This window comes from Eublepharis macularius, chromosome 9 (assembly GCF_028583425.1).
Source record: "Eublepharis macularius isolate TG4126 chromosome 9, MPM_Emac_v1.0, whole genome shotgun sequence".
Taxonomy (NCBI): Eukaryota; Metazoa; Chordata; class Lepidosauria; order Squamata; family Eublepharidae; genus Eublepharis; species Eublepharis macularius.
In genome coordinates, this window is record NC_072798.1 from 59344252 (window position 1) to 59371129 (window position 26878).

The 26878-nt window shown below is 38.6% G+C and overlaps 1 protein-coding gene across 3 annotated transcripts in view; it reads left to right on the top strand.

The window, feature by feature from the left end:
- Positions 1-22151, top strand: part of OSBPL8 (oxysterol binding protein like 8) — a 142514-nt gene extending 120363 nt beyond the window's left edge. For all 3 annotated transcript variants that reach the window (XM_054988231.1, XM_054988233.1, XM_054988232.1), the window contains 13 exons: positions 2192-2376; positions 3431-3512; positions 3712-3810; positions 4795-4891; positions 5481-5579; positions 7047-7144; positions 8373-8462; positions 10343-10479; positions 10789-10974; positions 12966-13053; positions 14444-14543; positions 14780-14882; positions 18085-22151. In XM_054988231.1, the coding sequence (XP_054844206.1) occupies positions 2192-2376; positions 3431-3512; positions 3712-3810; positions 4795-4891; positions 5481-5579; positions 7047-7144; positions 8373-8462; positions 10343-10479; positions 10789-10974; positions 12966-13053; positions 14444-14543; positions 14780-14882; positions 18085-18217 (1497 nt within the window). In that variant the 3' untranslated portion in view covers positions 18218-22151. The remainder of the gene's footprint in view (positions 1-2191; positions 2377-3430; positions 3513-3711; positions 3811-4794; positions 4892-5480; positions 5580-7046; positions 7145-8372; positions 8463-10342; positions 10480-10788; positions 10975-12965; positions 13054-14443; positions 14544-14779; positions 14883-18084) is intronic.
- The last annotated feature ends 4727 nt before the right edge of the window (positions 22152-26878 follow it).

The following is a 26878-nucleotide window of genomic DNA, read 5'->3' on the forward strand; positions in this document are numbered from 1 at the left end:
TTCGCCAGCAGCTGTGGCTGGCATCTTCAGAGGTGTAGCACCAAAAGACAGAGATCTCTCAGTGTCACAGTGTGGAAAAGATGTTGGCAGGTCATTTATAGCTACTCAGGAGGGGTGGGGTTGAGCTGAGTCATCCTGTAAGTGTTTCCCAGGGTGTGGAATGCTAATGGCGGGAGGCTTCACTGTATTCAGCCACATAGCCTGAAAAATCAGCAGTGGCTGAACATAGCCTAACTCAAACAGGGCACAGTATCTTATTCCAGGACACCAAAATACTGGACAACACTTCCAACTACTTTGTCAGACTGCACAGGGAAGCCATTGAAATTCACAAGCATAAGCAAAACTTCAACAGGAAAGAAGAAACCTTAAGAATGAACAGAGCATGGTTTCCAGTTCTGAAAAACACCAGGCTAACAAAACACTCTATACCTGACAATAGCCCTGCAGAGAAGATTAGCACATCAAGCACCAATCCATATGCAAAAAGAACCTCCTCAGGATACAGTGAAGCCTCCCGCCATTAGCATTCCACACCCTGGGAAACTCTTACAGGATGACTCAGCTCAACCCCACCCCTCCTGAGTAGATATAAATGACCTGCCAACATCTTTTCCACACTGTGACACTGAGAGATCTCTGTCTTTTGGTGCTACACCTCTGAAGATGCCAGCCACAGCTGCTGGCGAAACGTCAGGAACTACAATGCCAAGACCACGGCAATATCGCCCAGAAAACCCACAACAACCATCGTTCTCCGGCCGTGAAAGCCTTCGACAATACATATTATACAATAGCTGCTTTATTTTTAAGTAGTGTTTTATTGATGTTGAATCTGGAAAGAAAAGTTAGAGGTCAGCAGATTTTGTAGACCTGAAAATATTTAAATTGAAGAACTTTCTTTTTCCTGACTCCTGAAGCACTGATAAAATGTTTCAGTGTGCCCATAAAGGGGTGCAATAAAAACAGATGTAACTTATTACCCAGTCAGGGAGCTAATACAGAGCTTAAAAAGAAATCAGAGTGCTAAGAGGCAGATCTGATCCAGTCGTTGATCTGAACTGATAAGGGTAACAAATGCTTACCTGTAATTGCATGTGAAGTGAGCAGCAAGAGTATAGGCAACAGGCCAGTGATCAGTGCCATTGAGCTAAAATCTAGTTATTGCAGGCTACCTCCAGTCTTCTAACCTGGCTTAAAAATAACTAATATTTGTGCACATGTGTTTGTAAGAGAGAGGGAGGGAGAGAGAGATTTTGCTTTGGCTTAATCAGAGCTGTATACCAAAGTAGATTGATTAGACTCTAGGGGTATATTCTCTCCCAGGGGCTCTTGACTTTGAAAACAGGATTGCTGTCTTTCAGTCATTTTCAGGGTCTTGAGTGTGAAACCAGGATACAAGAATTCAAATCTTGGTTTGCCTCAACAAATGCTGGTTTCATCACCTTCTGTCTTTTGTTCTTCTCTGCAGCAACCTAACTGGTATCCCAGATTGCTTTGCAGCAAGAGTAGTTCCAGGAAAAAAGCCAAGATTAAGCTAGGATGTCCATAGATATATATATGCCTCTAACTGTGGTTAGTAAAATAACTTCAAACCTGGTTACCTATCCTAGTTTGATGTACCCTAGCTGACCACGGTTAGCGGATTGGCCCACATCTGGACAGTCAGTAAGAACAATAATTTGTATGATGTCTGAATGGAGCTCAAGCCTGCATGTACTGGTGTGCTTCCTTCTCTAATCTTGTCTGAGGCTAAATATAAAATTATAAGATAGGTGGGTGCAATAAAGGTGTTGACAACATGGCTTCATTGTCAAAGGAAGGAAAACCTCTGAACTCCTTTGATGCAGGATGAAGGAATTAACTGCTGTGGTCTACTTAATGCCCACTCAGAGCGGTTTACAAAGTGTGTTATTATTATCCTCACAACCGTCATCCTGTGAGGTGGGTGGGACTGAGAGAGCTCCTAGAAGCTATGACTGACCCAAGGTAACCCAGCTGGGTTCAAATGGAGGAGTGGGGAATCAAACCCAGTTCTCCAGATTAGAGTTCCATGCTCTTATCCACTACACCAAACTGGCTCTACACCACTATACCAAATAGTGTAGTTGCTCTACATCCACTACACCAAATGAATAATGTTCTGATTTCTCAGTCAATACTCGGCTTTACTTTTGTTCATTTGTTCAAGGCAGGGGAAGCATCTCAAACTGAAACTGTATCAGAAGAGAACAAGAGTTTGATCTGGACATTACTAAAACAAGTACGCCCAGGAATGGACCTCTCCAAAGTGGTGCTGCCTACATTTATTTTGGAAACGCGTTCTTTCTTGGACAAACTCTCTGACTATTACTATCATGCAGACTTCTTATCTGAGTGAGTTAATTATTCCTCTGCAACAACAAACTTTATCTCAGCGTTTTGTTTAAAATGATTATACAGGCTTTGGGAAGAAGCTGCCCTTAATGTGGGACTTTTCTCACAACTGCAAAAGGTAAAAAGGCAGCTGGTTTCCTCTCTCCTGGTACCATGTATGTTTTCCTTCTGCAAGCCATAGTGGTTTTAGAGCTGTGTCCAATTTTAAATTAAGAAATTGATTAAGAAATTGGGGGAGAAAGGTTAAACCACTTGCCATTTCCTCAGCCCAGTTAAAAACAAGAGATATTATTGCTGATCTTCCACAATCTAGTTTAGTCTGTCACAAGTGTCAGTATTTTTAAGCTTAGGTTTGATTTCAATTTCTTGGGCATTTCCCAGCAATGTTGTTTAAAAACTAACTGGAAGATCAAGCTGTTTTAGGGTATGCTGAAGGGTTTTTTTTTTAATTTTTATTGGTGAGTACATACAATGTTATTCAATACACAAATTCCCTGTCTTATCTAAATTATATCAGCCCCCCCTTTCCCCCCTCCTTACTGACTTCCAACAGCTTTCCAACCCCAAGCCCCTCTTATTACTCAAATTACTCTTAACCATAATTTTTCTAAATCCTATATATGTTATATCACTTATTCTAAGCATGTTCAAATTCTTCTATATCTCCAATTTTCTAATATATCAATCTACATTTCACTGTTTAAACTATCTTTTTTTTAATACAATCTCCTTATTACTAATATTAGCTTAGATTAATTAATAGCTAAGTTTCCCCATTAATGGTAAAGTTACTTCTCTCTCCCCTTTATAAAGTCACATATTAATAATTCTCAAACTGCCACAATCCTCCTTTCACATCCCATTTTTTTCTAGATATTGTTTCAATTTCTCCCAGTCTGCAATATGTTCTCATGGATCAACATCTTTAAGTTTTCTTGTCATTTTGTCCATCTCAGCCATGTACAGCAATTTGTAAATCCAGGGTATGCTGAAGGGTTGATGGCAACCATTTTTTCAAATTTGTGTAACAGATCTGGTGGATCTTTTTTTCTAGAGCTGCCCTTGAAGAGAATGCTTACCAGCGTATGAAGCAAGTTGTGAAATGGTATTTATCAGGATTCTACAAAAAGCCAAAGGTAATGCTCTGCATGCTATTTTGCTTAATTAAAGTAAATTTTGATTCATCACTAAAACGAAAGCTTGAAGCATCTTATTTTATTCTAAGAGGCAATGTCACTGTAGGCCTTTCATTGTAGATTCTTGGAAATGTTTCTGCACTTGCTTTTGGAATTGAAACCTATTTTTTACTGATTAAAATGTTTCTTTTTTTTTAAGGGATTAAAAAAGCCCTATAATCCTATACTTGGTGAGACGTTTCGTTGCATGTGGATTCATCCAAGGACTAATAGCAAGACTTTTTATATTGCTGAACAGGTATTATTAAAGAGGTGGCTAAATATTTTCTTTGAAGGAGTGCTGATATTAATTCAATTTTGGGTCACCAAATGGATTAAGATACTCAAAGAAAAATACATAACTATCATAATATTTCCAGTTTAGCAGAGTGTTTTATTTCATCTGTTTCCTTATCCAGTATTAGGGATTCAGGTTAGATATAGTAATCATTGTAGGCTTGGAAATCTTCCTTACATTAGAGGAGACATGAAAGGTGCAAGATGACAATCTCCCAAGACAATTATGATTGACCTATTTGGAGCAGAGCGAGCACTGAAACCTCACATTTAATATCTTGCAATGTATTTCTCAAAAAAGACCACTCTGATCTATCTAGGTACAGCAAGCATATTCTCTTAAAGTGTACAAGTCCAAACGATGGTTGAAAGAACTTACTCTGAAGCATTAATTCTGTGTATAAGCCAAATTGCATATTTAAAGCACTGAAATACATTGGGGAATTAGACATGTTTAAATGGAGCTTTCAAGCTGACAAGCTCAAATGTGACTAACATAGTACAGTCTACAGTTGGGCAAAAGATTTCCCAAGATATAATTTATACTGTACTGCTGCACAATAAAAGTATTCATTCTCATTTCTAAGAAAATACTTACAGAGGACTGTTGCAATAGATAGTCAAAGCTTAATCTAATGAAAAAACCTGAAGTGAGATGTATTCCACTTGGAACAACACAAGGTGTCTATTGCTTTTCCTTTAATGGCCGAGTAATTTCCATCTATATGCTAACCAGATATTTAATCTATCGACCATTTCTGATAGTTATGATTAAGATTGTGTAAGATCAAGTACCAGTAGTTATAAGATGGTGTTTTAATCTGTTTAACAAACTGTTTGGCAAACTAAAACTGAAATGATTAAGATTTCAAATTATAACTTTTTCTGTTGCCTTTCCTTCCATTTATTTTCACAACACGTCACTAACTTATATTACATTCAACAGGTGTCTCATCATCCTCCAATATCTGCCTTCTATGTAAGCAACCGAAAAGATGGATTTTGCCTTAGTGGTAATATTTTGGCCAAATCCAAGTTTTATGGTAAGCACCTGCTAGCATCCTTTCTATTTATTTTTCAATACGTCTGTGTAAAATTACTTTTTTAGTTTTGTAAAGTAAATGTGCATAGAAAAGAAAGTGATAAACCTGTTTGGCGTAGTGGTTAAGAGTGGCAGGACTCTAATCTGGCGAACCAGGTTTGATTCCCCACTCCTCCACTTGAAACCAGCTTGGTGACCTTGTCAGTCACAGCTCTCTCAGAGCTCTCTCAGCCTCACCCCACCTCACAGGGTGATTGTTGTGAGGATAATAATAAAACACTTTGAAAATTGCTGTGAGCGTGGCATTAAATTGTGCTTGTTGTTGTTGTTATTAAATACATTAAAATTAATGATGTATGATTCTATGTATTGTCGAAGGCTTTCACGGCCGGAGAACGATGGTGGTTGTGGATTTTCTGGGCTATATAGCCGTGGTCAAGACCCATGTATGATTCTTTCTAAATTTAATATTGGTATTCAGTGTAAACTATTTGCTGTATAGAAATGATTTAATCTAATAAATATATTTACTTTTGGGGAAATGTCCTGTTCTGTTCAATCAATCAATCAGTTTTGTTGTTTGTTTCCAGGGAATTCTTTGTCTGCCATTCTGGAGGGTGAAGGTCGACTGATGTTTCTAAATAGAGGAGAGGAATATGTAATGACAATGCCATATGCACATTGTAAAGGTATTGTTTTTTCTGTTTAGAAATTATAAATGTTATACAAAGCTGATTTCAAACAGGATTTTAGAATGACTCAAGTCACTTCCTAAGAGCAGTTCAACCCACATTTCAGTGGAACTTTTTTTCCTACCTCTAGATAAATCCAGAGCCCTTGCCTTCACACTGAGTCATGGTGTGGTTGGTGTATACCATTTGATCTTGAACTCTGAAAAACGTATTTTTAAAAATATGGTTCTGTTACACTAAGACTGCCTTTTTCTTCAACTGTATTCTGTTTGTGTTCTAACACTGACTAATGTGGGGTGTACATGATATTTGAACTTTAAATGCTAAAAACCTTATACCCAAATTAAAAGTTTAACCTTAGCCATAAGATCCAACCCAATTAATTTGTACCATTTCTAAAAGAAACATAGGCTTTGAGCCTCCAACAGAAAGGGATTGCATAGCTGTGGGACTTGAGAGAATTCGTGATATATCTAAGAAGTTGCAACAGAACAAGACTTAAGAACATAAGAAGAGCTCTGCTGGATGAGATAAGTGGTCCATCTAGTGTAGCATCCTGTCTCACACAGTGGCCAGTCATTTACTCTGGAAGCCCAACAGGGCATGGAGGCTGAGGCCTGTGGAGGTAGGAGAGAAGATAATATTAAGTACAAGAGTTGACAAATTGGACCCTCCCCCAGCCCACTGATCGTCATGAGATGCTGCTGTTGGAGGATTAGGAGACCTTGAGGAATCACATGGGAGGGGTCTGCGGCAGAAAGAAAGAACTGGTAGAAATTACAAATTTAGTCTGGATCCAACCCAGTACTTAAGTTGATCTGAAAATAATTTTAAAAATTAACTGCAAAGAGAACAAAATGGTAGAATAAATTGGTCATCAGAACTTAGCAGCTTATTTAGAAGTAATATTGTCCGCTGAATACTTGATCATATGGCTTGGATCCTGTAGAAAATATCTGATGACAGAAATCCCTTCCATCAACAGAGCAGTCCCTCTTCACTTCCCCCCTTCTGCTGCTAGCCCCAAATGTCCTTTTGAAATGCTGCACCTGGGGGGAGATAGGGGAATCCTAGGAATAGCACGAGAGAGGAGGAACAGGCCCTGCAGCAAGTAAGAGGTATCAGTGAAAATTGCCCCCTCCTTCCATTGTCAGTTTTTAAATAATTTAATCAACTTACATATTTCTTTTCTGTTGAATTGTAAGTAAGTTCCTTGCTTCCTGAATGGAATAAAAACTCCAGCTTTTAAAGTCTTGACTTGATTGCTTTTCTTGATCTAAGATGACATCTTGCACTTAGAGGATCAGAAAAAAATAAACCAACCAACCCTTCTCAGTTAAACCTTCTTTTGTTTTAACAACAGACTTGAACTTTAAAATTTGAAGTTCAGTTATGTGTGGAAACCCAGAGGATAGAAATGCATATTCCAAAACTTAGAGATAAAACTAATTCTGTTTCTTACAGGAATTCTGTATGGAACAATGACTCTAGAACTTGGGGGAACAGTCAGCATTGCATGTGAAAAAACTGGATATAGTGCTGCACTTGAATTCAAACTGAAGGTGGGTGAGCTTGGATTTCTTAACCATTTTATTGTTAAAGGTATGAGGGATGAGCTAATTAGTGTTATGTTGCAGTTCTTACTAGTAACCAAAGCTTTTGCTTAATCATATGAATAGTAATTCCCATAGACAATATACTCGCTTGCTATAAAGGCCTCAGTCATAACTAGGTCCTCTAGAATCTGGGCTGTAATCTATATGTAGTAATGCAGCATTTCTGTTGGTTCAGAGTCTTAGTAGCCTTTTGACAACATATTGCACCTACTTTTATTGAACCACGTAGTATCTAAAATGCTACAAAGGACCTTTCACCCGTGAAAATTCTTTATAGCCCTAGCCTAAAGAAAAGTTCTGACTCAAAAAGTCAACATTTCACCAAGTAAAGAATTTAGTTGATTAATCATATGCCTCTTCAATTTATATTAGCAATAAATATTAGTAATAAATAAAAACCACTATATTGCAACAGAAACAATAGGGTTGGATCCTGTGGAGCACAATCATCAAGACATGTAGATTCAGTTCTTTACCACCCTTATTCTTCATCTAGAAGCAGACAAAAAAAAACATGTGGTCTTGGTGCTGCTCTGAGCAACTGGTGGAATGGAAGGAATTTTCGCTAACAGAAGAGGAACTGGAGGGCCATTTCATCTGCTTCTCCTTCCTCATTGCAGCCCCCAGAAGCCCCATGCCAACATCCAGCCATCTGTGTTTTAAGGTCTACGGGGACTTCTGAGGTTGGGGGATTGAGAAGGAACCAGTATAAAGTGCTGCAAGCTACTATAGGAAATGAAATCAGTTCATTTAAACAAAGCTCATGTTATATTTCTGTAGGGAAAATTCCAGTTTGCTAAATTTAATACTGTAGTAATTTATAGTAGCTGCCACATGAAGTTACACATTAGTGGTCATGTTGCTTTACTCTTTCTGTTTTTTTTTTTTTTTTAGAAGAGTCGGGTGCCTCTAACATAACTCTTTTGTTGCACAGTGTTTCTTTTCAGATACTTCCCTTGAAAGGGGCATGACTGACAGGCATTGTATTTGAAAGAATTTAGAATGACATGACAGAAATATGTACAATGCCTCCTTTCATGAGAAGTATCTGGGCGGAAATGGAGTGGGGAAAAAAAGGTATCCTGGAGGTACCCTCAGACACAGTTCAATGTTTTATAACATAACTGAATGTTGCACAGCTTCCTTAGACTTCTTAATCTCTCTTCTTTAATAGCCATTTTTAGGCAACAATGACAATGTTAATCAAATATTGGGCAAAATTAAACTGGGCAAAGAAGTTTTGGCTACTCTAGAAGGCCATTGGGTAAGTACCATAATTATATTCCAGTTATATCAAAGGTGCTTGATTATTTAGATAAAATATCATGAACCATTGCACAGTCCCTTAGTATCCACTTCAATCACTCTCCAGCCTTCTGTTTCCTGATTCAATTATGTAGTCCACTGTACATTTCCAGCCTTATAGAATGTGCGGAATGCTCATTTTTGCCAGCTTCCTTATTCTATTGCATTCCTATATAGCTCTGTATAAAGTAGATCTAAAGAAGAGTCAGTTTGTTTAACCAGAAAATCAAAATGACATAAAAATATCAAACAAGAGTAAACTCAAAGGCGTTGTTTAAATAGATATATTTACTATCTACTACATACTATTAGAAACTTTTGCCTCAATTTGAACAGCCAGCAAAAATTTTGCCATTGATTTTGGCAAATTGGGAGGAATTTGTCACAGAAAATCTCTACTGAATAATTAAAACTGATTAGACTGGATTTCATAGTTGCAAGACAGAGAGAAGCAAAAATCTTGTCATGGCACAACAGGATGTTTGCATGTTCCCTAGAGGATATGGGTACTGTTTGGTAGTAGCTTTGTTTTCTTATAAGATGTAGTCTTATTTCCCCATACAAACTAATGCTCATCATTATTTGTGAGACAAAACGAGACTCAACACAAATTCTTAACAAAAATCCTGTATGATTTTTTTTTAGATTCTGGTAACATACAGGACTTTTGTTACAAGGGAAAACAAATTGGTGCTGGATTTGAGAGGATAGACAAGATATGAGGGAGACTTGATTCAGTAGGATTCTGTCAGAAGAAGCTGGTAAGATAAACATGGAATAGGGAGGTCAAGGACTTAAAAGTTTGTATTCAGCTTTTGTTCCACTCAGCTCAAAGTATCTTAGATTTTTCTTGAAATCTTTGCTGGCTAATGAAAGTTTACTTGCAAGAAACAACGCATGGTTATGCCTCAGATGAAACTGGGTAACAACTTGTGCAAAAAAAGTATTGCTGGACCAGCCTGAATCCATATGCTCACACACACTAACTGATGCTAAACTTATTCTTCCTCGGTTCCCAGTGGCTAGTGCTTGTATATAATAGCAAGATATTTGCTTTTTCAGCACCATATGAATGCTTTTATAGACGTGATTATGCAATACTGTTTGGGGGTGGTTGCCATCAAGTTGCAGCTAACGTACAGTGATCCCATAGGGTTTTTAAGGCAAAAGATGTTCAGAGGTGGTTTGCCATTGCCTGTCTGTGTAGCGATCCTAGAATGATGTGATGGTTTCCCATCAAAGTACTAATCAGGGCTGACCCAACTTAGCTTCTAAAATCTGACAAGTTCAGGCTAGCCTGGGCTATCCAGTTCAGAGCGTGCCATATTATACAATAACACAATTCTTTGTTTTAAATAGATTTAATGTTCCAACTGAAACTATTTCTTTCAATTCTTAAGTCAGTAGACGTATTGTAATAGGCCTAGCAATAGATCAACTCACAAGTGAATGTCTGTTACCTTGTTGCTGGGTCACCAGGTCATCATTAGTGGGCTAAAAGATTTTATTTCTAAATGTTGAAGCTGATCTGAAATCACAAAAATCACATTCTACTCATGGATTACCTAGAATTAGGTTACACAAACTCCTATACTACTCAGTAGGTCAGAATCTGACTGAAAGTGAATAGATTCATGCCCTTAAATGATGTTGTTGGTGCTGAAATAAGGAGATCTATTTTCAGCTGTGACTTTCAGCTGTCCCCAGCCATATGTGCCAAACTGGTATAACAAACCCCATGGTTGCAAAAAGTGACTTTCAAAGGGACTCTGTTCATATTGACTTTAAGTTGTTTACTCTTTGGCTACTTAAAGTAATATAATACATTAAACTTTACAGGACAGTGAAGTTATTATTAGGGATAAAAAGACAGCTGTTTCAGAGACATTCTGGAATCCAACACCTGAAATCAGACAGCACAGATTAAGAAGATTCACAGTGAAGTTTGAGGAGCAAAGTGACTTTGAATCGGAGAAGTAAGTTTACTCTGAGCTTGTGTTCTTCTAAATTAATATGCAGGAAAGCAGCTGATGGCTGAAACAGAGAGGGCGGAGAGTGGGAATCATGCCTTTGTTTAACCTGCAACAGAATATAGGAACTTGAGCAACTCTTTTCTACACATCGGGGAGAAAATTCTTAACGCAGGGAAATAACAATGGAGAAAATGGTAAATGTGGGAAACTTAGCAGAATTCTTTAGTATTAATACAACAGATATAAGCTTGCAATAAGCTTAATATCTTTTGATCAAATTCTAAATTTTCCATATTTATGTCTGTCCATTAGACTTTGGCAGCATGTGACTCGTGCTATAATCAACAAAGACCAAGCAGAAGCAACACAGGAGAAATGTATTTTGGAGGACGCTCAGAGAAAAGCTGCCAAAGAAAGGAAAGCTCATGATGAAGAGTGGATATGTAGACTATTTGAGCAAGATGTACTCACAGGAGAATGGAATTACAGATTTGCAGAGTGAGTTGGGGAACTGAGGTTTTCTTTTTGGTGCTTGGGATAGTAACAAACCAATCTGAAAGAACTTGTTGCATTTTGCTGAGGCCACAGTCTGGCACAGACTTAAGAACGCTTAGCATGGGATTGTAATAAACACCATAATGTGTAATAAGGTTTTATGTTCTGCTAAATTTCGCCTTATGGCTGAACACTGACCAATTTCTGGAGGGCCTCATTCAGTTTTCTTCCTGTAATTAAACGTGGCTTTGTGTAAGGGGCAGGACAGTTCCAAATAGCTCAATTTGTTAATCTGTGTTGCCACCACTTTGTGCATGATGATATATCCTAAATGCTTCAGTCCCCAAGCTGCTGGTAGTGTGTTTAGTGTGTCTGAATACTACCTGATTATGGTTTACACGTGCATTCAGCACAAATTTAACTCACACAGAGACTCACATATCAAACATTCTATAATGCTCCATTGTTCAGGCTGAAATGATGGTCTCTTTGATAACATTGTAAATATGAATGATTGAAAGGGCCAATGGGGCAGATACAAATTGTACATCCCCAGAGCAGTGAGGGCTGAGATTTTCCCATTCTACTATTAAGGAAGCAGAAAGAAGTTGCAGGTAACAGCATTAATGCAAAGCAAAATACAGAAGCAAAGCCAGGTAATACCTTTTATTAAGACCAAAATAACACAAAACTCTGTACAAGTTTTTTGAATTTTCCAGAACACTTCATCAGGCAGGACGAAGCAGTGGGGGTGGGGGGACAGCTTTCAACCCATGATGTTTGTCTGGGCATCCTGTAGGATGTCGGTAGGATGCAAGTATGTATTTAAGTTGGTTTTGTTTGAGTGATGTGGTTTTTTCTTGGGTTTAATGGTTTTTAAGATATTTTCCTATTATATATGTTTTTAATCTGTTAGCTACCTCGGTGGCCTTGATAAGGACAGAAAAGTAGGGTATAAATATTGTAAATAAAATAATAATAAAATGGGCACAGCACATGGCATGTTGGTATCAGATTGCACCCCTGGTATGCTGGGAAGAAGAAACAGAAAATGGAAGTAGCCCATTAAAAATGAACAGTTTGCTAAATGTGTGTCTTATGTCCAGATCCTCTTAAAGGCTGAGGTCAGTAGAAGAGCATGGTATTAACAATGGTGGGAATTAATATCCCTTAGTACATAAATAGAAAGACAATGGAAGCCAAATTTGATCATATTACCTTGTGTTGTGGGGAAAAGCTATAAACAAAATCATTTTTTCAGGTTTATTTTTCCTTAGTTGATATGTTCCTCTCATTATCAGATCCATCAGGTATTCTCAATATAGAAAGAGGTTGCAAGCAGCAATGTTGGCCAAAACGAAAGCCATGCAATACCTTTTATTAAGACTAACAGAAATTATTTAAAACGTGAAAGATATTTTACCACCTCTTCTTTTTTTACTTTTCATTGGGATGCGTCCATTTTCTTCTCAGCATACCAAGTGTGCAATCTGATACCAGCTAGTCTCACCCTATGCCCTTTCTGAAGATATACTGCAGGTTTTGTCCAGTGACTAGAGATGAGAAATGATGAAATTATTTACATGTTTATATATGTGTGCACAATGCACTTGCACACATAAAGAAGCATGAGTTGTAATGTGCTTTTAATTTCAGTCTTACTCTTGAGATTTACTCCCTTCTTCTCAGTTCAGTAACAAAATTTATCATGGCTGACTTTTGTAAGCTTCTTTGAGATTGGCTTCTCAGATCATGAAGAATGTATGTTACATATTCTCATATGTTCTCAAGATACATTTGATAGTTCTTGAAGAACACTTTAACATAATAGAGGCCATTTTCATCTGAAACATGGGAAGAATTGACCAGCATGAATGACCTTTTGTATGAGATGCCAGCATCCTTCTCTTTGAACTGGGTAACCAGTTGATATCTCCTTTCTTCTCTTGGAATTATTTTTTCTAACTACTACTGTATCCATCCTGTACCCATAGTACAAGACCATGGGATCCATTAAATGATATGATACAATTTGAAAAAGATGGTGCCATCCAAACAAAAGTCAGACATCGGACACCAATGGTATGTTTTGGTGGAGTTTCTTTTTATCAGATACAGATATGGAGCTAAAAGAATCCAAATTTCCTTCATGATTTGATTTTTTTTTGTAAAAAAAAAAGATTTCAGTCTGTTAACTTGGAAATAGTGAAATCTTAATTGCACTTTTTTCCTCATCTTACAAACAGGTAAGCTGTATCATGTAACAAAATCAATATAATTCTACTAAAATTTATATCAACTTTGTTATAAATCCCACAAAATAACTTCTGTCAGGCCTCTTCCACATGGTGAACTTTACATTGGGCTTTCTGTGTGTTCAGTTTTTGAGGATCGGATCTGTTTTATTTATCCATTTTATTTTATCTGTACAACCAATCAGGATGCAATAAAGGGAATAAAGGGGCGGGGAAAAGGCAGAGCCTGGGCCAGGCCTCACACTGAAGAAAGCATTCTGCACTTCAAAAAAGTATTATATTGACCCATCCAATAAAAACTATTTTACAAAAAAAAAAAAGGCCCGTTTTGACTTGGTTGAAAAAACAACAACATTGGGGTATGTGTGCAGGAAGAAAAGTTGCAGAAAGGCCAGAGAAAGATCAATTCTGCGACAGATGCAGAATGTGGAATGCAAGTCTGGGAAGCAGTTTGGAGATGGAATCAGGGTATTTTGGCTGTGCATGGAGAACTCCGGAGAGAAATCAATGTAGTATGGGGCCAGAACCAACAAAAAAAGCCCTGGGCAGAAAAAAATCCCAGTCCTGGGGGTGTCTGTTCTTTTGAATTGCCTGGTATTTCAAAGATGAAAGTATATTGCAATAAATATATGTGTTGTACCACAGCGGATTCCAAAAATCAGAATAAATCTAATGCTCACATTATTAGCGATTGCAAAACTAATTATAGCTTCTAATTGGAAACAAAAATCCACACTGACAATCTCTAATGGGCAAGCCCGAATTTGGGGCCATTTTATAATGGAAAAACTTTCGGATCAACTTGCCCAAAGGGAAAACCAAAACTATAAATCCCACCTTCTGGAGCAATGGTCCCCAATTCTAGATTACTTAACAAAAGATGAAAATATGACAAATGCAAGCAGGAAACATGACCTCTACTATTCCCTAGCATATTTATGATACCAGTTGGCACATTAATAGGATCACCACTAAGCAGTAACCAACCCTGGAAAAATTTTGTTTAACAGAGCTTTTCCTATATATTTTTGTTACACAACAGCCACTCAAATAACTGAATATTGAGTATTGATCCATGTAACAGGAGGTGTACTTTTCTGATTGTTGTATGTAATATACCATGTTGTTAATTGGTTCTTGTTGTTTTAAAAAAATTATTGAAAACGTTGAATAAAATATAATTAAAAAAAAAAGTAAATAAATGTTATGAATTTCAGGTTACTGTTGCAAAAATCAAGAGGTCTGCTACATCAAAAAAAGGAGAGTGTGGCTTCTCCTCACCAGAACCTGATAATCAGGACTCTTCTGGAAGTGAAGGTAAGTTGTACTGTGGCTCCTTTCTTGATTGTTTAATAGTAATGTTAATACTTAATACTCAAGTCTTTATTTTCTTCTGCCTTAGATTGAGGGTATTGTAGTATAACAAATTTATTTTATGCTGTCCTGATATATAACAAAATACAGGCGTTACCTGTTACTTTTGATGTATTAACATACTTTTGGGGGGATTTACATTTTTAACTTACTTTACATGCTTTTAATGATTTTTCAAGCACAACTAAAGCACAGTACAAGAATCCGGAAGAAGATGGTAGACCTTGGAGAACTGCAAAGTGCCATTGAATCTATACGGGAAACTCAGGAAGAAATTAGAAGGTAGGAGGACACTCGGTATGTGACTTCTTAAAAGATAGGTGCCCTGTTGAATTTAAACCAACACTGCTTATTTGAGTCAGGGACTTACTAAATAAGTTGTACCAAAATGTTCTCTTAAATCATCAAAGTGTGAATGCCTTCTCTCTGAGGCATGATTGAGCAGTTGTTACAAAGGATACAGAATCACCTGTGCGTGTTGTATTTGAAGATCGGGCCAGGAATGTATGGGCTACATTGTTTCTTCTTCATGACTCTTTTTACCAACATAGCTACAGCGCAGTGAAAAGACCAAACTGTTGACTTCTTGGGGTTTCTATTTCAGAAGCTTTACTGTATGTTTTGGATTGGTATGATTCTTCTCTTTATCTTTTTTTGTGCTTGGTAAAAGCAAAGGAATGTGCTATTAGCAGAATAGCATTTGTCATAACTAGAAAGTACAATAATTTTAGTTAGTTAAGACTATATAGATGGGTCTTGTCTGTTCAGTATTCCAGGTTCTTAATTTATAGTAAGTGAACAGTATTACAGGCATGTGTCCCACACTGGATAATCTGTGGATAAATTGCATTTTTAATGCCACTGTGGTGGAGTTTCTAGCAGTTTTGAAAGAGATTGTGTAACTTTTGGAGGTAAGCTTATTTCATCGGAGATTTTTGTCTCTTACCATTAAGGTAAAAAAAAATCCCATCAAAATTACTTCATTGGAGTACAAATGTTTTAGTATCCTGTCTCCAGACCTCAACATCTTCCAGCCACTGCTGCTTTTGGCTGTCCATCAAAGTATATTGTCCACTGATAAAAATACCTCTTCCCCTCCTTCCCCTTTAATAGTTTGCCATACTTAGCTCAACAACCAGTTATTATCAGTCTGTGAAGGTGAGGCATTTTTTTTTCTTTACAAGCACAATGGAGGGATACTTGGCTGCTCTCTCCTCCTGCTTATTACTGCATGTGGTTAGGAACACATGTTCTTTGGACACATGTCCATGTCCATGTGAAGGTGGCCTTTGGAACCAATAGTCATAAACCAGACTTTCTCCCTGCCCCTCACAGCCTCTCACTTTCAGTGGCATTGGCTTATACATTACCATGAGTTGAAACAAAAATGGTTGTTGTGGGTTTTCCGGGCTGTTGTGGGTTTTCCGGGCTTGCAACAAAAATGTTGCAAGGAACAGTACTCTTACATGTTTCCCCACACCCAATGACCTTAAAGACAACAATTAGAACAGTGACTGAGATGCCAGTGTTAAGGATCTTTGTAACTTGGTGTTGAAGCAGTAACTTAAATTTGGAAACTGTAAAAAAATATACAGGGAGCCCAAATAGGATAAAAATGAAAACTCAAGTCTGTTGAAGCTTTGTAGATTGCATCAAATCTGAGGAATTATCTAGCTGGATGTGAAATCAATCAAGTACCAAGAGTCTCGGAAAACTGTACCACTTGGGTGAGAAACAGGCAGGAAAAAGTGCAGGGGAAAGAAGACAGGAGTACGCGATATCTGTTCTGGAGGGCCAGCCCAAGAATCTGATGCAGGGGTAGCTGGGCAACAGAAAAACCTAAAAGGGAAAAAGGAGAACCATGTCATATGGATCCAACAGCTAACAATACAGGGGTACTCTTTGAGCATTCTGTGGAAGGATTCCATCCTCGGTTATTAGGGGGAGGGGAAATGGTAGCTTGAGAAAAGGGAGAGCAAAGGCGGGTACCCGGTTGTGTGTTCAGGGAGGGACAGCTTATGAGCTAAAAACTGGCCTCTTTTGAGGTATCAGGATGTGCATGACTTGGAAAAAAAAGCAGTCACCATTAGAAGGAAAGACCAGTGTTTGTTTTCGTCTTTACCCATTGCAGTAACATACCCAAACAAAAATGATCTCAAAAGTTTAGAAAGTGTCCCCTTAACACAGAGACTTGAAGTTAAATGACTCAGGGAGAAATCCTATGCATGTCTACTCAGAAGCAAGTATGCTATTCAACAGTACCCAGGAAAGTGCCCTTAGGGTTACTGCCAAACAGAACTTTCCTATACGAAGTTACTCTGGCCTAAGCCCATTGAAATCAATAGGTTTTGAATAGAGTAACTCTGCATAGGATTGCATGGTTAGGACTGGATCCGACAAAAGTTTTCCCACAGATGTTAGCATTTTTGTGGGTACAACATTGGAAGAAAACCTACAGTTAGCAGAAATGTTTTGTAGGGCTCAGCCCTAAAGATTTAGGTGATTAAACTACTAATTGGTTAAAGTTGCAGCCCTAAACATCTTTGTCAAATGTCCTTATTGGATGTACTCCAATATCCTTATTGGATGTACTCCAATAAGGATATACTCCAATTTCTCATTAAAGCCTTTTGAATTAAATAGCAACTTCATAGGACAGTTAGCAGGGCCAACCCCACAATTTTAAGTGCCCAAGGCAGTGAATGAATTTGTTGCCCCATCCTGTGTTGTATGGCACCTGTCTCCACAAAGTGTGGGGAAGCCACCACCTGCCCTCCTCATCCGTCTAGGGGTGAACACACCACCCTCACATTTAACGAGTCAGGCACAGAAGGGAGGAGTGAAGACACCACATCAGCAGCAGTCCAGTGTGGTTCCTGGCCTTCACAGATTGGTGGAGGTGGGGGAAATGCTGGACAGGGCAACAGGCAGTCCTGCAAGAGAACCACGGACCGACTCCATGGCTCCTTACATTCCATACCTCCACTTGAGACACAGGCACTTCCAGCTATAGCAGGAGAAGGCTGGAGGGTTGTGAGGGGAACATTCCTCATCATAAGTAGTCAGGAAGCCCCAACTGGGCCAGTGCATGTCCTACATTCTCTTATAAAAGATCTGGAGGTAGGCTTGTAAGAGAGGGAGGGATGCTAATGAGCTCCCTGAGCCTTGGAGAGAAGTGTGTGAGAGTACAGAGGAGGCCATGACCAAAGTAACTCTTCCCTTCCTCTCTACATTCTGAAGCCAGCCAAAAGCCTTAAAAGGTGAAGTGCTGGAGTGTGCCCAAGTCCAGGCCTCAGCCTCACCTGTTCCTTGCAGCCCTTGGCATCACAGGGAGGTGGAAAGCCACACTCCCTCCTTATTCCCCCCAGCTCTGCGGAGAGTTGAAAATCCACCCTTTATCAGTATCTAGATTATTGCAGCTTCTATAATGCCAACTTCAGAATCAGTAGATTATGAACTTACTCTTTTTTCTTATGTTTTGTAGGGACATCATGGCTTTGCGAACCCGAATGACTTCAAACCCACCTACTCAAGATAATTTTTTTCAGTTCAAGCACTATGTCTTCATTTTGCTAATGATTCTCCTACAGCTTATCATCAATTATTGGTTTAAATAGAATGCCTGAGGAGAAGAATATATGAAATGGGAAAAATTATATTCTTCTGGGACCATATTTTATGCTTGAGTTGACTTCAAATAATGCAATATTATCTGAAAGACAAGAGACCAGCGGGTAAGATTTAGGCCTTTGCTTCAAACACTTGTGCTCACATGGAGCAACGTCTGTGATATTCCGTCCTAGCCAGATGACCATGGACAATACAGATGTGCCAGTACCTTACTCGTTGTGACTTTTAAATGCCAGCTACCTGCCTTGCATATTCCAGTGTGTTGTATGTTACAGTGATATAAACAAGTACAGAAAATGTCAGATTGGTTATTCAAAGAAACATTTTTGTTATAACAAAGTAATCTTCACTGGTGATGTTGACAACACAAGTTTAATAGAAACTGTGATCCCAGTTCATTTGGAAACTTACAGTGATGCCAACTTGAGAAATTCAGTCTTACAAAGAATAAATTATTCATATGTTCATTGCCATTAAATGGAGGTAAATTACTAGTCCAACAGCATTTCATTAATCCTATGACATTTCAGTGACTTGCTTTTTAGCTGTGGTTATCCTTTGATTATGAAAATTAAGTTCCATTGGTAGCACTGGCCAGATAAGAGAATATAGCAAGATGACAGTTTGGAAAAGCTCACTGATAGGTTTGTGAGTGCAGCAGCACTTTTATCCACTTCTTTCCCAACATTAGCCCCTTGTGATAAATTAAAAACTTTAAAAAAATACTCCAGGTACCTTCAGAGAAAGTTTAATATTAAATGCGGGAACATGGATGTGGTGTCTTCAGTTCATATGGAGAAAGGATAAGACCTGTTGGGTGATACACAGAGCTTCTTGGATAGCACATGAGATCTCTTGCTAACAGTAAGCATTATGCATTCAGTATGAATGAGGGGCTTATCAGGCCAGCAGCAGCCATTGAATATAATTGTTTCTAGATTGTTATGCTGTTAATATTATAACATAATTTCAAGAATGGCTTTCAATGGCAGTTAGTCCATCATTGTATGCCTATTTGCTTTGAGATACCCGAAGTCATAGTAAAGTAGCCTTTTTTTAATAGGCTGAAATACAGATTTGCTATTCTGGACATTTCTGTAAGTGATAGCACATCTTTGAAAATCCAGTTGAATTGTTTAAAAATTCTACAAGATAAATCAGTGTAAACCCAAGTGCTATTCCTGTATTCACTGTGTGTCTGCATGGCACACACATATTACTTTTGATGCATGGCAAAATAAGAGGAAATTCACATCTTTTGTAATTAATGTACTTTCAGAGTATACATAATTCTTGTCACTAACTCATGTGTATGTTGTACAGGTTATCGATTATTTTAACCAACTTTTTTAGAAAAAGGATATACAGCCTAAAGTTATTTAAGCAGAGTAAGATAGCAATAGAAATAACGTAGTTAGATGTGTCTTTCTGTTTCATGTTTGCCTATCTCAAGCCTGTATTCTAATTTTACCCATTTGTACTGCCTTTAGACATCTTGCCAAATCTTTCTCTTTAAGGATTATCCATCAATACACAGAGCAACTAACTTTCAACATGCCAGGTTATGATGTGGTTTCCAAGGTGCTGTGCAAGTAGAGATTTAACATGGTTCTACACTTGAGTCTATGCAGCCATGATCCAGAAATTTTGCAGATAGGCTGGGATGCTGTCTCTACTTGGTAGTCGAAAAATAAGGGATGACATATTAAGTCAGTAAGCAACACTAGCACCAACAAATAACTATAAGATGAATAGATCTGTGTTTCAATGTCATACTGATTTGTAAACACTTGAACAATTGCAAAGGACTTTGGCCCCATTTGCAAATGTACAGGCATGCTACATTCTCTTTCTGTGTGCTTGTTCATATGTTTTCCTTAACTGTGTGAGATGAAGCTACAAAATGTATTCATTGGCTTTCTTTCAGGTGTTTCTATTTTAGGAATCTTTTTAGTCAGAGTTAAATCATAGTAGTCTAATCTAGTTCTGTCTCTGATATGGAAAAGCACAGCTCTTAAAAGTCTGAATTACTACTTTGCTCTTTTATATTGATTTCCCGTGCAAGCAGGAAAAAAGGAATTTATTGCCTGAGTACTTTTTATATGAGATGGTTGATTATGGGTCTATTTTATGAAATGTTCCTTCATATATAATATTTAGCCATGTGTGTATATGATCTTAAATTCTTTCAGGTAGACTGTTTTCTGCATAGTTGTTTAAAAAACTGTGATTGTACAGTTTGTAGAACTGAGGGCAGTAGCTTCCCTGCTGACCCTTAGTATTTAAAAGCACTTGCTTCTTCTCTAGTAATTTTTGTTCTTCCTTGTATATAAATAGAAAATACTCAGAACTGCTTGTTGTTGCCATGTTTATGGCTATATATTTAAAAGAAATGCACTATAAGCCTTTAATATGCCATGTAACCATTAACATACCTAAAAGGAAATTTAAGTATGTTGTGTATAAAGTAGAAAATAGACTTCTAGGCAATACGTAACATTTCCTCTATTCCATGTGTTGGTTTGGTTTAACTGTTAGACATCCCTTATAAGGGTACAGCATGCTTGTTTTTTCGTGAAAAGTTCATTCTGAAAGCGTACCTCTACAATGTATCAAACAGTTTTACAGTTCACTATCCTCCTGTGCCTTTGGGAAAATCTTCTTGCCAATTCAAGGTTAATGAAATAAAATGAGAGTTAAAATACGTTTGTCTTGTCTACCTTGATAGTAGCCTTTTGCTTTTCAAGGCTCTTGCTCCTTCATGGTTTTTATCCTGTTGTAAATAAAATACCTAACTGCTGTACTCTTATAAGAATGATTACTGTGTTTCAACTTATACCCTCAGTTCTGGGGCATCTTTGGAGAGTCAGGCCATAAGATTGAGTATTGTAACAGTGCCTTGATGGAACTCACACAGAAGATGTGTGTATATATAAAGATGCTGTCAAGCTTGTGCCAATTCTGTTCATGAACCTCAGTGGAAACTGTTATTTCCAATATTATCTGTTAAACTTTTCCCAAAAGATACGGTAGGGTTTTTCCAGTTATTAGTAATGGCTTAACATGATCTCTCAATTTTGGAGTGTGTATTATTGTACAATGAAGCTGCAATGCTTTGTTTGTGATACTACAGAAATAGCCATAATAAAACCATAACATCACAGACAGGTTATTTTGCTTTCTGAGTAAACCTAAGAAAATCCATTGTGAATAAAAGTGTGGGGGGGGGATGAGGGGAGAAGAATTACTCAGAAGAATAAAAGACAATAAAGTTGTTCAACTACTGATAAAACTTGGGGGGGGGGAATACTACTTCAACCCTAATCAAATGGCTTCCTTGAACCAAGAGGCACATTTAGTGAATTTAAATTTTCTATACCTTTGGCTAAAACTTGGAAAGCACTTTTTAAAATGCATACTCTCTCACTATTCTTGAACTCCATGTTATTGAAGGTCACAAAGTCCCCTCAAACATTTTTATCCCCACCCCCCTTTTAAAAAAAAACCCTTTTCCTTAGAGTTTTGTACTGTTACATATTTTTTAACTGAAAATGGGCTGTTGTACTAAAGCTGTACAGGACCAGTGTTCAATGCATATAATATATGTAAAAGTCAGAAGTTATGACAGAAAAAGAATGTGAATGCACTTATTAAATATATGTTGGAAAACTAATTCCTATTTGTGTCTGCATATCATGTAAAATAGCATCGATTGTCACATTATTGCACTGTAGTGTGTGTGTTTTTTAAATCATGCTGCCTGCAGTATGATAAGAGAAACCAGTAATTTATTTGAAAGAACTGGAAATTGTGTGTTGCATGCTTAATTGTACAGCTAAGTTCAACAACTTATCTAAAAGGCCATTTGTAAATTTTACTGGTCATAGTTTTGTACAATTAAAAAAATAAAGAGCTGTGATTAAAACATGTATGGAGTTGTTTGTGTACCCAAAATTGTTAATTGTAAAAACTCTTGCTACTTTCCCCATGATTCCAATATTCTGTCTTGCTTTTTCCTCTGGTCTCACTTGATTGCCTTGATTTGATTTCTTCTCATTTGTACAAAACTCTTCTGATGGGTTATTCAGATTGCCTGCTCATTATCAAACCAGTTTTCTTTCCTATTCTAGTACCAAACTTTTTGGACATGCAGCTCCAAACATCTTGGTCCTGATCTGCTGTACCTTTGGGTCTTGCTTTAATTCAAAGGATTTATCTCGTTGGTTTTTAATTCTGCTTGCCATTCTAGTCATTCTCAGCTGAATTTTCTTCTCTACCTACATTTTCCCTTCCTGCCTCTTAGGGAGGGCCACTAATGTCTCAAGAAGCATAGATATGTAAAGATGGAACTGTAATACTGTCAATTTCAGAGTGAAGGGGTATGTTTAGGGCAAAACTGCTTGTGGGTTTCTTCTATATTCTTTCTCAAATAGTTCTGCTATTCAGAAGTAATGTAAGGCATTCACAAATAAAAAGTGAATGAAAAATGTGTCTAGGAAGTGAATTTCACTCTGCCATGTACATATTACTCATTCTGCAACTGAACAATCGTATGTTTAAAAGGAAACTGATTCCATTTTTTAAAAGAACCATGAAATGTGTTTTTAAGTAACAGAATGACAATTTTTATACACACTAGTTGGGAGATCCTTTCTCTCTGCCTGTTTTTCCTTAATTGGAAATTAAACTGGCATTGTATGCTGCATCTTCCATGGGTGCTGAACAGCTTTTGTCATCACTGAAGCATCACAGTAGTGTATACAAAAGAATAAAAAGTAGGTATTCCTGCAGCCAGTAAATTATGGTGGGGGAATTTTGAAATGAATTTTTTTTTTCACATCCAAGGTGCTGCATATTCTTACCAATGTCTAGCATAGAAATCATCAAATTGGTTCATGTGCTAGTTAGAATATTGCTGCTGTTCAAGGGTGAGTTTTTCGACTTAGACTTATGACAGGTTTCTGTTGCAGCCCCCCCCCCCTTTTTTTCTTTGACTATAAAGCTGTCTACAAAATGGTAACTTCATGCATCTGGTGAAGTGAGGTGGGGGGAGCCCTCTGCCCTCCTCTTTAAGACACACTAAGACTGCTGATTGATTTAACTGGTAGGAGATGTACATTGATGCCTGCCATAAGAGGGTTTTTTTAATTCTCCATTTTGCGTTTCATTAGTTAAATTCAGTGAGGTGGCACTTATTCAGAGACATACTCCGGCAGCTACGGTGCAACTTTCCCGGTACCTATCCTCACTTAAGCCCGCCTAAGTATACACGTCCCTTCGTTGGATGTATTTCAGGGTATTAATACAGGTGGAGGAACACGATCCTGCCTGCTTGCTCTGAACAGAGTTGACTCTGTCCCCATATAACTTGTATCTAAACCACGGCTGTTTCTACCTTAGACAAAGGAGGAGGTGGCAGGTGCAGCAGAGCCTGCCCTCCTCGTTCCCGCCCCCCCCTTTATCCGTACCCAGATCAGTCGCAGGAAAGGGCCAGTCCATCCCTCCGTTCAAAGGGCCCCCTCCGCCTCCGAGAGGAAGTCGTGGAGGGCGGCGCTTCATTGAGGCCAGTGGACTGGGGAGCTTGAAGAGACGCGCCCCGGCGTGCAAGCGGGAGAACGGCCTTTGAGCGGCAGGCCCCTTCTATGGATAATGGAGAGGCGTTGAATTTTACGTGCTGATAAGGCACCTGCAAAAGGCAAACAGGATTCCTGTTTATACAGGCGGGCTCCTGCCTGTCTCGCCCTTTCGCTCAGCCCCTTTCGGGCAGCAAGGCGGGTTCGTTGTGTCCGGCACCTCTGCACCGGGATTTAAAAAGTAAATAAACGGGAAAAGAAATCCACGGCGAGTAAGCCGGTCATTTTGCTTACGCGGCGCCCTCGTCCCACCCTCATACGTCGCTCGAGTCGTCGTTGCCATGGCAGCGTAGCGTCACTTCCGGGGAAGTACGAATGGTTCCGGCTGGGCCCGAAAGGGTGTTGTGGGCTTTCTAAGTCGGAAGGGCTGTTAAAGCTAAGCGGCTGTCCATGAATGTCTCGAAAAGATCTTGATAAGTTTCTCGACATTCTGACGCTAACAATTCATAGCAGCTAGTAAAGGACACCCAGAAACTCTTGGGGCTGCGACTGAGTTTCGGGGTGTGTGTTTGTTTTCGCAAGGAAATCTCTGATTTCTTTGAGGCTCCGCTTGAGAATATGGCTGCCCGATCCCAGCGAGGAAGCGTGCATTATAATTACAGCGTCGGGCTATGCCTTTCAGAAGTATGCCAGGCAGCAATTCAACAGGGTGAGGCTTTTCTCATGTGTGTATCTCCACGGGGTGAGGCTGCACGTGCCGAGTTTCTGCCTGCATTCTGCCCCCCTCACCCTACGAAGTTTGTTTTACATTTATTATTATGATTGCTATTGCTATTATTATTTATGTCATTTATAGCCCGCCTTTCTCACTGAGACTCAAGGCAGATTACATAGTGTGAGATTAGTACAATCAGTATCAAGGACATTTCCAAAATAGTAAAGAGTCCAGTAGCACCTTTTAAGACTAACCAAGGACATTTCCACACATGCATAATATGTTTTCAAAATGTAGCAACAAAAGGGTCTATGGAGCTCTTGCTTTTAAATCTAGATTATGTGCAGGGAAATTTAGAACAGGAGTCCAGTGGCACCTTAACAACTAACCAAATTTATTCCAGCATAAACTTTCCTGGGTTGATCGCTTCAAAATAAATTATGGTAATCTTTAAGATGCCAGTGGTCTTTTGTTTCATTTTGCTGTTACTAACACAGCTGGAATCTTCAGAACTAAGGGAAGTATTTATCGTCTCTTGACTTTCTGCCTGTTAGCAGGCTTTATGGATCTGCTTTGAATGAGTGACATCTCTGTAAACCTCTGTGTTTACCTTCTAATTTTAGGGTACAGTAGAAAGTGAGATTATTTCAAAACACTATAATTAAAGGGGAAGGGCTGTAGCTCAGTAGAAGAGCTGCTGCTTTGTATGCAGAAGGTCTCGGATTCTAAATCCCTGGCATCACCAGTTAGATGGATTAGGCAGTAAGTGGTGTGAAAGACCTGAGATCTTGGAGAGGCTGAGTAGAAAATACTGACTTTCATGGACCAATTGTCTGATTCAGTATAAGACAGCTTTATGCAAGTGTGGAGCTACTATCCTTGCTTGTTTTATTTGCATTTTTACATATGTTTCTATGAACTGCGACCATTCCTAGAGGAATCTACACCCTGCAATCAGAAACCAGTAGTATTAGAAAGTTCTGTCGATCGGAGCCCTCTTCAATCAAAAAAGCTGCCCACTGGAGAAAAAAGCGAGGTATAAATAAACAAATTAACCAAATTGCAGGAAGTTAGACTGACTGAACATTAACTATAAAACTGGTTTAACAAAGGAACACATTACCTGGGGGATTAGTCAATTCTCCTTTGTTGAAGGATTCCAAGCGGAGGACGGATTGCCATCTGTTGAGAATGCTCTAGCTTTGAATCTCCTGCAGTGTGCAAGAGGGGGTGGGCTTCCAGCTCCATGACTCCTCTCTGCGACTTCCCAGCCATCCCCTCCTCCTCATTATTTTTCCTCCAGATGTGGCAAACCCCTTTGGAAACCAGCTGTTAAGAGAAAAACGGAGGGGTGCAAGCAACAAGTGGGTAAGGAAAGGACTAAGCACTCTTTTTGGTACAAATTTTGTTCCACCACTCCTTAACATTCTGCAGCTGCTGTGTAGTGATAGGGGACTCTGCAGACTCTTGGGTGTGTGTTGGAAAATAGAAAATAAAATATTTATCTAATCCAATGAGACTGTAAATTCTGTACACATTATAAGTTACTATGTGGTAGTCCACTTCTTTGTTTCAAGCTTATGAGCTCTAGATGAGGTTATTCTTCACTAAGGCCACTGTGTATTGTCATGCAGTAATTATAAATATCGGCCAGCTCTTCTCTTTCAGATGTAGGTGTAGAATTTGTCAAAAGTACTGAAAGTCATTACCAGACTTTGGAAATTTGTACTGGTTCCCACAAATGATTTGCTTCACCCTGCACTCACTGCAGCACGGTTTTTCAGCGCATCTAGACAATGTCATCCTCCTGTCGCCATAGCATGGTTTCTCCTCCTGTGCGCTGTTGTTTCCAGAACCTGCATTGACCCAAAGTTTAGGGGAACATTGGGGTTAAAATGAGGTTTCCTGCAGCACTGGGTAAATGTGGATTTCTACACCTCCCTGCCCACATCCAATGCTTTCCCCCTTCCCTGTTCTCTCATGCCTAAGATTTCTCCTTGGCAAAAATGTCCTCTAGTGACATGGGGGAGAGGAGAATGACAGCAATGGGGAGGGTAAACCCGATAACAACCCAGTGTGGACATACCATTGCCACTGCAAATACCTCTGCATTCCTAAAGGCAATGAGTCCAGAACTGGGAATAGTCCCCATATAGAAGCAACCTTGAATTGCAAAAAAAACAGCAGTACAAATATGAAAATGTTGCTGTGAAGTGTGAAACAACAACAAATTGTTAAATAATCTGCAAAAGAAAGTGGCATGTCCCCTGCAGTATGTCAGCAGAGTAAACATCTCTTTTTTTGAAGTGCCAGAGCAATTTCACTATTTAAACATTCTTGAAATGATACTCAAATTTTTA